The sequence below is a fragment of the Vanellus vanellus genome (assembly GCF_965231255.1).
Source record: "Vanellus vanellus genome assembly, chromosome: 1".
In the NCBI taxonomy this organism is placed as follows: Eukaryota; Metazoa; Chordata; class Aves; order Charadriiformes; family Charadriidae; genus Vanellus; species Vanellus vanellus.
Window position 1 is genome coordinate 222,112,774 of NC_138905.1, and position 10,754 is coordinate 222,123,527.

Consider the following 10,754-nt stretch of genomic DNA (forward strand, 5'->3'; position numbering starts at 1 on the left):
TCCATTCCCATTGGTTCTTTCCGCACCCCCCCCTCCACGTGACGGGATGGCGGGGTCACGGGTCGGCAGGGGGAGGGAGGTGGCTCCGCCCTCTCCCGTCTCACGTGACCGGGGCGGCGGGGCCCCCGCCGGACACCGTAGCGGCGCCGCGCCCGGCCCGGCCCTGCTGCGCCTCGCCATGGGCTGCTGCTACAGCAGCGAGGCCGAGGCCTCCGACCAGGTGGGCCTGGGGCTGGCGGAGGAAGGGCGACCCGGGACCGGCGGGGGGGACCCGGGGCTTGCGGCGGGCGGCCCGGCCCTGCCGTGGCGGTGAACACCGCGGGAGGAGCGGCCTGCCCGCTGCCCGGTACTGGGGGAGGCCTGGCTGCCGCCGCCCGAGCGCCTAGTCCCGGTCCCTCGGCCTGGCGGTGGGTTCGGCAGCGCCTCAGCCTTCCCCGGGCCTGGCGGCCCCGCTCGCTCCTACCGGGCCCACCCCCGCCGGGGTTTAGGGGGGGTTCTGGCGCCGCTGGTGCGGTCTTGGCCCCGCGCCGGGGCTGCCCCGTGGTCTGCGGCTGCGTCCCGCGGGTCTCCGGCTCCGCCGTGGGGTCGGTGTTGGCGCTCTCGCAGAGCGCCGGGACAGGCTGGAGGGAGTGGGTGCGTGTGGTCGCGTGGGGTTCGGCCGGGCCGAGCGCGGGGTCCTGCGCCCGGGTGGGGGCGACCCCCGGTCCCAGCACGGGCTGGGGATGGAGGGATGGAGAGCAGCGTTGGGGAGAAGGGCTTGGGGGTGGTGGGGGGTGTTGGTGGGTGAGAAGCCCCCCAGGAGCCGGCAGTGTGCGCTGGCAGCCCAGCGAGCCCCCGGCATCCCCCGCAGCGTGGCCAGCAGGGCGAGGGGGGGACTGTGCCCCTCTGCTGCGCTCTGCTCTGGGGAGACTCCCCCCAGTGCTGCCTCCAGCTCGGGGGCCTCAGCGCAGGAGAGACATGGAGCTGGTGGAGCGGGGCCAGAGGAGGCCCCGGAGCTGCTGGGAGGGCTGGAGCCCCTCTGCTGGGAGGACAGGCTGGGAGAGGTGGGGGGGTCAGCCTGGAGAAGAGAAGGCTCCGGGGAGACCTCCGAGCCCCTTCCAGTGCCTAAAGGGGCTCCAGGAGAGCTGGGGAGGGACTCTGGGTCAGGGAGGGGAGCCGTGGGACGAGGGGGAACGGTTTGACACTGACAGAGGGGAGATTGAGATATTGGGAAGAAATTGTTGGCTGTGCGGGCGGTGAGCCCCCGGCGCGGGGTGCCCCGAGAAGCTGTGGCTGCCCCATCCCTGGAGGTGTTCAAGGCCAGGTTGGACGGGGCTGGGAGCACCCTGGGCTGGGGGGAGGTGTCCCTGCCCGGGGCAGGGGTTGGCACTGGATGGTCTTTAAGTTCCATTCCAACCCAAACCCTTCTGTGATTCTGTTATTCTAAGGTGCTGTGCACTCTGCCTTGGCACATACAGGGTGGCTGATGTCTCCTCATGGCCATTTGTCATCCCAGGCACTGCCACCACTCCTCCCCCCCCCCCCCCCCCCCCCCCCCCCCGGAAGGGCCTGGCCCTTCTCTGGCCATGCAGACCTGCTGCTGGCTTCTCTTCTAGAATAGCCTTCCCGAGCTGCTCCTGCCCCTGAGCTTCTTAATGTCACTTTTTCCTTGTGTTTCTCCCATTCCCAGACTTGTCCTGGTGCCCACGAGCCTCCCTGGTGCTGTGCGGGAGGAAGAGGGGGCTCAGTGGATGGGGCAAGATGAGCCCCTGACCCTGCAGACCCTGTCCTGGCGCAGGTGTAAGCCCAGGGCCTGGGCAAGAGCAGTGCCCGGTTTTCCTTCTTGGGACAAAGTGACCGTCCCCACTGCCCCTGAGCAGCTCGGGGGGCCGGTACAAATCGGAGCTGTCATCTGTCCTGTGGAAACTTAATCTGTGGCGGCGGTGCGGACAGCCTCTCCCCGTGTCCCTGCCAGGGAACTCAGCCGTGACAGCTTGTCCCCAGGGGAGGACGAGACGGGGGTGCTCCCATGGTGCTGTGGGGGAAGGAGGGGGGCCCAGGCTGGAGGATGGCAGCAGCGTTTCCCCGCAGGGGGAAGGGGAGAGGGAACTGCTGGCCAGGGAGGAGCTGAAGATGGCACCGATGGGGTGTGCAGAGGAGTGATGGTGCTCCCACCTCACCCTGGCTGACGGGCATCCTACTCTCCTGGGTACTTGAACCCAGACAAGCCATATTCTGTGGATGTGAGGAAAGGCTGGCAGGGGTCTCTCCAGCCCTGGGTTGGAGGTGAGGCCATGGTAGGTGCTGTGTAGGCAGGTTTGGGATGCCATGTGTGTGTCCTTGTTAGCCGTGAGGTTTTGGGCAGGTCAGTGCTGGCAATCGGGATGGGGATGTGGGTGCTGGCCGTGTCAGCTTGCCTGTGGTAGCAGGCAGGGCGGCGGGCTCCTGCCTGTGGGGTTAGCTGTTGCAGGTGCGCTCCCGCACAGTCTGATTTCAGCTGCGCTTGCTCCCCTTGTGGCAGTGGGAGCTTCAGTTGCATACAAGCGAAGGATTTGGGGAAGAGGAGCCTGGCTGTCACCTTGGCAGAGCTGGCACTGTGCTGGGGTTGGTTTCACCAGAATACACGGGGGGTGAGGCTTGCCCCATCCCGTGCAGCAAAAGCTGCTGTCGTGGGTGAGCTGGGGCTGATTTTCCTCTTCCCTTTCTGCAGGAAGAAGAGACGAAGCGGCTGCTGGAGCCAGCAGCCAGCCCTCCCAACAAGGTGCTGAACGGAGCGGAGCAGAGCTACCACAACCTCCCGTCAGCACGCACTGATGAGCAGGCCATGCTCTCCTCCATCCTTGCCAAAACAGCCATGTAAGCCTCCTGCCGTAACCACCGTGGCACAGTGGGGCGGGCCAGCCCGGCGTGAGGGATTTTTGGGTTGCTCGTGGGCCCTGCTGCCCCCCTGCCTGGCACAGAGGGGCTGGTGGCAACTGGTGTGTGTCCCACAGGTGGTGTCACAGCGACCCCAAGCACCATGCTGTTTGGGGGGGTGTTGGGGAGCACAGAGCCAGGCCACGGCATGGACCTGGGCAAGCGCCCAGCTCCTCTCTGAGCCTGGGGCCCGGCACCGGGGCTCTCGGGATGCCTGCCAAGCGCTTAATCCTCGCAGCCCTTGCGGTATGGCGGAGTGTCCTTCCGCAAGCAGCTGCATGCTGAGGTCGCCAGGGTACAGGCCAGCCCACGCTGCAGGAGGCTGCAGACCAAAGCCCCCGTCTCTCCGTGCAGCTTCTGTCTGCGTCTGCCCCGGGGCAGTTGTGGGCAAAAGGTCCTGGGTGTTTCCCTCCTGGCACGCACCCACTCCAGCCTGGCACGCTCCTGCCCAGCTGGCTGCAGCCACACTGCAAGTTTGGCCTCGTAACAGCCCTGTGCTGTTCATTTTGGGGTGCTGGAGGGTGCCGAAGTCCTGACCGCCCCCATCTGGGTCTGCCTCAGATGGGGAGGGGGCTCAAGGGGAGCAACAAACCCACAGCGGGACCTGCTGTCTTGTGTCTCCGCAGCAACATCATCGATGTGTCGGCAGCGGACTCGCAGGGCATGGAGCAGCACGAGTACATGGACAGAGCCAGGCAGTACAGGTGGGACCTGCCCTGCTCCCTCGGGGCGCTCGCAGCCCCTCAAAGAATCACAGACCCATAGAATCTCTCAGGGATCATCTGGTCCAACCAACCTTCCTTGGCACAAGCCTGGTCTAGTAAGGTGGCCCAGCACCTTGCACAGCTGGATCTTAAAAGTGTCCAATGCTGGGGAATCCACCGCTTCCCTGGGGAGATTATTCCAATGGCTGATTGTTCTCATTGTGACACATTTTCCTTTTGTGTCCCATCAGAATCTCCCCAGGAGTAACTTGTACACATCACCCCTCATCTTTTCCATGTGACTCCTTGTAAAAAGGGAGTCTCCGTCACCTTTGTAGCCACCCTTTAAATACTGGAAAGTGGTGAGAAGGTCTCCCCTGAGCCTTCTTTTCTCAAGGCTGAGCAAACCCCGTTCTCTCAGCCTTTCCTCAGACAGACGGCTTTCCCAGCCATGGACCATCTTGGTGGCCCTTCCCTGGACCCTCTCCAGCCCGACCACAGCTCTTTTGCATAGCGGGGACCAAAGCCGCACACAGTGTTCCAGGTGTGGCCTGACCAGTGCTGAGCAGAGTGGGATAATGATTCTTTCTCTCTGTTGGTGGTGCCCGTGGTGATGCAGCCCAGCGCCCTGTTGGCTTTCTCTGCCACGGCAGCACTCTGCTCACTCGTATTGAGCTTGTTGTCCCCCAGGGCCCTTTCCATGGAGCTGCTCCCTGGCCAGGTGGATCCCAGCCTGTGCTGCACTCCTGGGTTATGTTTTCCAGGCGCAAGACCTTACACTTGTCCTTGTTGAACTGTGTAAGGTTCTCGTCAGCCCACTCTTCCAGCCTGTCCAGGTGGCTCTCCCTTCCCAAGTGTCCACTTCCCCACTCAATAGGGTGTCATCAGCGAACTTTGTCAAGGCACACTTGATCCCATCATCTGGAACACTTATGAAGGTGTTAAACAGCTTTGGGCCCAGTACCGATCCCTGGGGGACTCCACTTGTGACAGGCTGCCAGTTTGAGAAGGAGCAATTGGCCACCACCCTTGGGGTGCAGCTGTCAGCCAGATCCCCACTCACCACACAGACCACTTGTCTGGGCCATAATGCACCCGTTCTTCTCGGTGGAGGCTGTGGGGAACTGTGCCGAAGACCTTGGATAAATCCACGTAGATGATGGGCATGTCCCTGGGAAGACATTGGGCCTCGGGAGAATAACTTGGTGTGGAGCAGGGCTCCCTGCATCCAGGGAGGTGGTGCTCAGCCCCGCTCCTCTCCCGGCACTGCTGGGTGAGGCCCGCAGCAGTGACAGCGGCAGAGCCCTCGTCCCGGCTATGGGCTCGGCGAGGGCGGCCGTGCACAAAGGGCTCCTGTGTTCCCCCCTGGCACTCAGGGCAGACGGCGGGTGGCTGGATGCGATCGCTCCCGCTTGAAAGGCGCCTGTGTTGGAGAGCTGGAAGCTCCTCATCCTCCCGCCTCGGGGAGTGAAGGGGGGCGAGTGTCGGGAGCGGTGCAGCGTGGCTCCCCCTTGGTGGTGCCAGTGTGTGGAGGCACAGCACCCATCTTCTACCGAGCCTGGGGACTCCCTGTGTCCCGTCGCTCCCCAGGGTGGGCTGATGCACTCTTCCCCAGTGCCGGCGCTGACCCTTCACTGCTCTCCCCTCCGCAGCACGCGCCTGGCCATGCTGAGCAACAACCTGACGCACTGGAAGAAGCTCCCGCTGCTGCCGTCTCTGACCAACCAACCGCACCAAGTGCTTGCCAGCGACCCCGTCCCCTTCGCAGACCTGCAGCAGGTGAGGGGCTGGGGGGGAGCTCTGCCCCCCAGCCGGCCCTTTGGTTCCCCTCGGCGTTCTGTGAGAGCCGAAACATCCTCGTCCTGAGGGGAGCAGCAGCAGTACTGGCAGTGACTGCTCCAGCTTGTCTGTGGCAGCCTGGCCGTGCCGGAGGGCCCTGGGCAGTCCCGGCGGCCGCTCTTGCTGTCTTTACCTTGGCGCAGGCGTGCGAGGGGAGCGCGGGCACCATGGCTGTGAGTGTGGAGGTGGGAGTCACAGTGCTGGTGGGTGGTGGTGTGGCCGACGCAGAAACATCCTGAGTTTCAGGCAGCCCCGTAAGGACTCGTTAGCACTGAAGACAAAGCCCGGTCACACGTTTCTAGTGCAGTAACTGCGTGCAGGCAGCCCAGGCGGCGGCTCTGCACTCCTTCCAGTCCCTTCAGAGGATCATGCGTGGCAGCAGGCTGTTTAGCAGCACGAGCAGCACCGTTCCCAGGGACTCCTGCTTCCACTCTGGGGAGGGAGCTGCTGGGGAAACACTCTTCCTTACAGGCAGGAGCTGCCGCCGGCCGGTTATGTGCACTGAAAAGGCCCCGGTTTGCCCACTGTGGTGAGCTCCTATGCCGGGGGCAGTCTGGTTTTCCTGCCGTCTGGCCGAGGTGTTTTCCCCTTGTCTGGCTTCTGAGCAATAACGAACGCATGGAATGAGTGTCCTGCTGTTGTGGGATGTGCTGGGGCTGCCACGCTGCTCCCTGCGGTGTTTTCTTTGGACTAACTGCGTTCGCCAGAGCTGATGCTGGTTGCTGTGCTTGTGCCTGCAGGTGTCCCGGATAGCTGCCTACGCCTTCAGCGCGCTCTCACAGATCCGCGTCGACGCCAAAGAAGAACTGGTTGTACAGTTTGGCATCCCCTGAGCCCGCCCCGCAGCACCACAGCTTCACCGGTTTTGGGTTGTTTTTGTTTCCCCCCCCCCCCCTTTTTTTTTTTTTTCCTTTATTTCCGCTCCTCTCCCTCCCCACGGCGCCATGACAGAACTTGTACAGACACCCCGTTTCCTACTAATCACTGAGACGCCGTCACTGGTGTGTCAACTCCACCGGTGCTGCTTGGGAGCTTTCTCCAGGTGGGTGGGTGGGTGTGCGCGCGTTGGGAGGGGGCTGCATTTGGCCGGACACTGCCTTGCACAGGGATGACCACAAAGGGAACGCTGGCACGGGGAGGCCCCGGTGTGGTTTGGCACCACTGCTGTGCCGGGTCAGGGCAGGCTGTGCCGGAATCGAGCTGCTGCGGATGTGACACTCTGCGCGGGACCCGGTGGCTTCTGACACCCTCCCCACTCATTTTTACATATTTGGACCTTTATTTTGGTTGGTTTTTTTTTTTTTAATTATTATTTTTGGCCGCAGTAGATAAAACCACTTCATCCAGTGCCTGTCTCCTCTGTTCTGCGCCAGCTGCAGCGTAGACGTGGTGGGGCAGCTGTGCTGTTAGGGGACGCGTACCTGCTCCCGGAAAGGAGCAGGGGGACAGGGATTTGGGGAGGGATGTCCCTTGTTTAGGGACAGCTCTTGCCTTTGTTCTGGTTACAGGATTTGCTTTGTGCTCTGAACAAAGTCCCTGGAGCCCCACTCCCCTCTCCCAGCTGGTTACTGGGACCCACTGGACCTGCCCTCGTGTTGCTGTGCGGGGCCAATCTCTGCGCTGGGGTCTGCCTCCACACCCACCCCACAGTCCCATTTTGGCCCACTTTCTAGAAAACAACCCCATGAGCTGCCCTGTCTCCAGCCGTGACTGCCACTGCCCCAGCCAAGCGCTGCTCAGAGGGCTCTATTGCTTAGAAGGGGCAGGGAGTCCTGGGGGGAGGCGACGGGGGGGGGTCTGGAGGAGATACCAGCCCCCCCAGAGGACCCCCAGCATCACCCTGGGAGGCAGCAGTGAGCCCATGAGGGGTCTCTGGGCGCTGCTCCACAGGTTTCAAGGCAGATGTTGAGGCTCGTCTTCCATCGTGTCCCCCTGGGCAGGGGGTGATACAGGGCTCAGCGACATGCCCAGGCTGAGGTCCCATTTGTGGGTCAGGGCGAGTTTTGGGAGCTGTTGGTACCTGGGGGCTTTCAGGTCCCTCCCCCATGTGCCCCAGCTCCCTCTCCCTGGGGTGCCACCCTGGCCCCCATGTCCCCATCATGCTTACTTCACTCTGAAGTTGTAGCTCGGCATCCTGGACCCACCCTGTTCTTCTTGCCATGCTGGTGCCTGGCGTTGGCTGCGTCTTCACGGTCCTGCTTGGTCACACCGCTGAAGTCCAAGGAGGTAAGGTGGGGCAGCAGGCACAGCACGTAGCTCCTGGGGGACCGGGGCTTCAGTGGGGTGCAGGGGCTCTGTCCTTGATCCCAAGGGGGTGAGGGTGGCCCCCCCCAGCCATACCTGTAGCCCCTCTGCTCCTCCATGGGGTTTCCGTGCAGGGTGAGGCGGTGCAGGTGGGGCAGGACCCTCAGTTTGTCCACCTCGGTCAGGCTGCTGATGCTGTTTCCGTGCAGCTGGAGGCTCCGCAGGGCACAGAAGGTGGTCAGGACCTGCAAATCCCCCCCCTCCATCAGCTGGGGACACCCCCCCCTGCACCCCAGGGAAACCGAGGCACTGTCCCCTGTGTACCGGGTCGATGGCAGTCAGGTGGTTGAAGGAGAGGTCGAGCCAGCAGAGCTGTGCAGGGGACACCAGCAGCTGCTCCAGGATGGGGGGCAGCCCCCCCAAGCCCCCCAGGCTGTTGTTGTTGAGGCGCAGGGCGTGGGTGGGCTGGGGGGGCAAGGGGCCGGCACGGGGCTGTGCCTTCAGCAGCTCTGCGGGGAGAGGAGCTGGTTGGATGGTGGCATCCAGAGGGTGGTGGCCAACAGCTCCATGTCCAGATGGAGACTGGTGACAAGAGGTGTCCCTCGGAGGTCAGTACTGGAACCAGCACTGTTCAATATCTTCATCAATGACATGGACAGTGGGGTCGAGGGCACCCTCAGCCAGTTTGCCCATGACACCAAGCTGAACGCTGCCATGACAAGCCTGAGGGATGGGATGGCATCCAGAGGGACCTGGACAGGCTGGAGAAGTGGGGGTGTGTGAACCTCATGGGGTCCAACAAGGACAAGTGCAGTGTCCTGCTCCTGGGTGGGGGCAGTCAAAAGGACAAATCCAGGCTGGGCAGAGAATGGATGAGGAGCAGCACTGGGGAGAAGGGCTTGGGGGTGGTGGTGGGTGTTGGTGGGTGAGAAGCCCCCCAGGAGCCAGCAGTGTGCGCTGGCAGCCCAGCGAGCCCCCGGCATCCCCCGCAGCGTGGCCAGCAGGGCGAGGGGGGGACTGTGCCCCTCTGCTGCGCTCTGCTCTGCTCTGGGGAGACCCCCCCCAGTGCTGCCTCCAGCTCGGGGGCCTCAGCACAGGAGAGACATGGAGCTGGTGGAGCGGGGCCAGAGGAGGCCCCAGAGCTGCTGGGAGGGCTGGAGCCCCTCTGCTGGGAGGACAGGCTGGGAGAGGTGGGGGGGGTCAGCCTGGAGAAGGCTCCGGGGAGACCTCAGAGCCCCTTCCAGTGCCTAAAGGGGCTCCAGGAGAGCTGGGGAGGGACTCTGGATCAGGGAGGGCAGCCATGGGACGAGGGGGAATGGTTTGACACTGACAGAGGGGAGACAGGGATGAGATGTGAGCAAGAAATTCTTGGCTGTGCGGGCGGTGAGCCCCCGGCGCAGGGTGCCCCGAGAAGCTGTGGCTGCCCCATCCTTCGAGGTGTTCAAGGCCGGGTTGGACAGGGCTGGGAGGAGGTGTCCCTGCCCAGGGCAGGGGGTGGCACTGGGTGGTCTTCAAGGTCCCTTCCCACCCAAACCATCCCATGATTCTGTGAGGGGGTGAGGTCCCGCAGTGGGGCTGGGGGCTCCCGTGGGGCTGTACCCACCCTCGATGGAGCTGATGCAGCAAAAGGAGAAGTCGAGGGGGGCGACGAGCTTGGGGTGCTGCGCCCAGGATGGCATCCCCTGCCGTGGGGCAGGATCCCTGTGGGGCAGAGCTGGCCCTCACTGCTTCCAGTGCCCTCCCCTTGTCGTTCCCCCCTTCCCCCCCCCCCCCAATGCCCCACACGTGTCCCCTGCCCCACTGTGAGCCTTCATGTCCCCCTGCCCTCCACATGTCTCTCCCCTCCCCAGAGTCCCTCTGGGTTCCCATTCCGAGTGGGGGCCTCAGTCCTGTGCCCCCCTGACCCCCACGCACCCTTGTAGCCCCACGTGTGTCCCTGTGCCCCCCACGGGAGCCCCCTCCCCTTCCCTGGACCCCCACGTGTGTCCCCGTGCCCTAGAGCCCCCTCCCCGCGGCCCCACGCGTGTCCCTGTGCCCCCCACGGGAGCCCTCTCCCCTCCCCTGCACCCCCGCATATGTCCCCGTGTTCCCCGAGCCCGCTCCCCACGCCCCCACGCATGTCCCTGTGTCGCCCACGGGAGCCCACTCCTCTCCCCTGGACCCCCACGCGTGTCGTCGTCCCCGGGATCCCGCGCCTCACGTCCCCATACATGTCCCCGTACCCCCCCACAGCCCCCTCCCCGCGGCCCCACGCGTGTCCCGGTACCTTCCACAGGGCCCCCCGCTTCTCCACACGCCGCCGTCGCCACGGCAACCCGCTCCCGGCGTTCCCCGCGGCTCTCGCGAGAGCTCAGCCGCCCCAGGGGCTGCCGGGATTGGTAGTCCATCCCGCCACGCCCCGGCGGCGGCCAATGGGGAGCCTGCGGGGGCGGGTGCTGCCGTTTGAATCGGGGCGGCGGCGGCCCCGGTACGGTGCTACGGGTGGGGCGGAGGGCACCGCGAGGGGGTGGAGACATCGGGAGGGGGTGGGGACAACCGGGAGGGGGCGGGGCTGAGGTCACCGGCGACAGGGGGTCCGTCCCCAGCGGGCCCGGTGGTTCCCGCGGCCAGGCCGAGGCCTCAGAGGGGGCCTGAGTCTCGGTCTGGGTCTGGGTCTGGGTCTGGGTCTGGGTCTGGGTCTGGGCCCGCGCCCGCGCCCGCCCCCGGTGTCGCTGTCCCGGGGTAACCGGGGCCGGTGCTCGCTGGGGCTTGGCTGTGTGAGTCGGTGGGGCTGAGCCCCTCCGGTACCCCCACCAGCCGTGGGGCTCGACGGAGGAGCCGCCGCCATTTGACGGCCCTGTGCCGGGTGCTCACCGGCCTCCCCGGGCCCAGCACTGGGCTCCGCCGGGAGCCGGATCGGTGTGCTGCCAGAGAAAGGCCTGCCCTGCCACCACGTGCCAAGCCGGCTGTGCCTCGTCCACGCGACACCCTGGGCCGAGCTGATCCTTGCATCCTGATCCAGTAGAAGAAGCTCATTCGGCCAGCTTCGGTCGGTCTGCGTTCCTCGGCCACTTTCTGCCTGGTGTGGTGAGT

General features: G+C 64.8%; 2 protein-coding genes across 2 annotated transcripts; one reads left to right on the forward strand and one right to left on the reverse strand.

Annotated features, from left to right (window-relative positions):
• Positions 1 to 117: 117 nt before the first annotated feature.
• LAMTOR1 (late endosomal/lysosomal adaptor, MAPK and MTOR activator 1) lies at positions 118 to 6,785 on the forward strand. Its single transcript, XM_082492466.1, has 5 exons — positions 118 to 220; positions 2,690 to 2,835; positions 3,522 to 3,599; positions 5,252 to 5,378; positions 6,179 to 6,785. The coding sequence occupies exons 1-5, from the start codon at positions 179 to 181 to the stop codon at positions 6,269 to 6,271; spliced, it is 486 nt and encodes a 161-aa protein (XP_082348592.1). The 5' UTR covers positions 118 to 178; the 3' UTR covers positions 6,272 to 6,785.
• Positions 6,786 to 7,331: 546 nt separating this feature from the next.
• On the reverse strand, positions 7,332 to 9,361 carry LRRC51 (leucine rich repeat containing 51; the record flags this gene model as incomplete). Its single annotated transcript, XM_082498154.1, has 5 exons — positions 7,332 to 7,370; positions 7,583 to 7,697; positions 7,779 to 7,927; positions 8,007 to 8,191; positions 9,286 to 9,361. The coding sequence occupies 5 exons, from the start codon at positions 9,359 to 9,361 to the stop codon at positions 7,332 to 7,334; spliced, it is 564 nt and encodes a 187-aa protein (XP_082354280.1).
• Between the last annotated feature and the right edge of the window lie 1,393 nt (positions 9,362 to 10,754).

Coding starts and splice junctions, on each gene's coding strand:
- LAMTOR1 (XM_082492466.1), top strand. CDS start 179: ATGGGCTGCTGCTACAGCAGCGAGGCCGAGGCCTCCGACCAG. Junction 221..2,689: donor AGGCCGAGGCCTCCGACCAG/GTGGGCCTGGGG, acceptor CCCTTTCTGCAG/GAAGAAGAGACGAAGCGGCT. Junction 3,600..5,251: donor GACAGAGCCAGGCAGTACAG/GTGGGACCTGCC, acceptor TCCCCTCCGCAG/CACGCGCCTGGCCATGCTGA.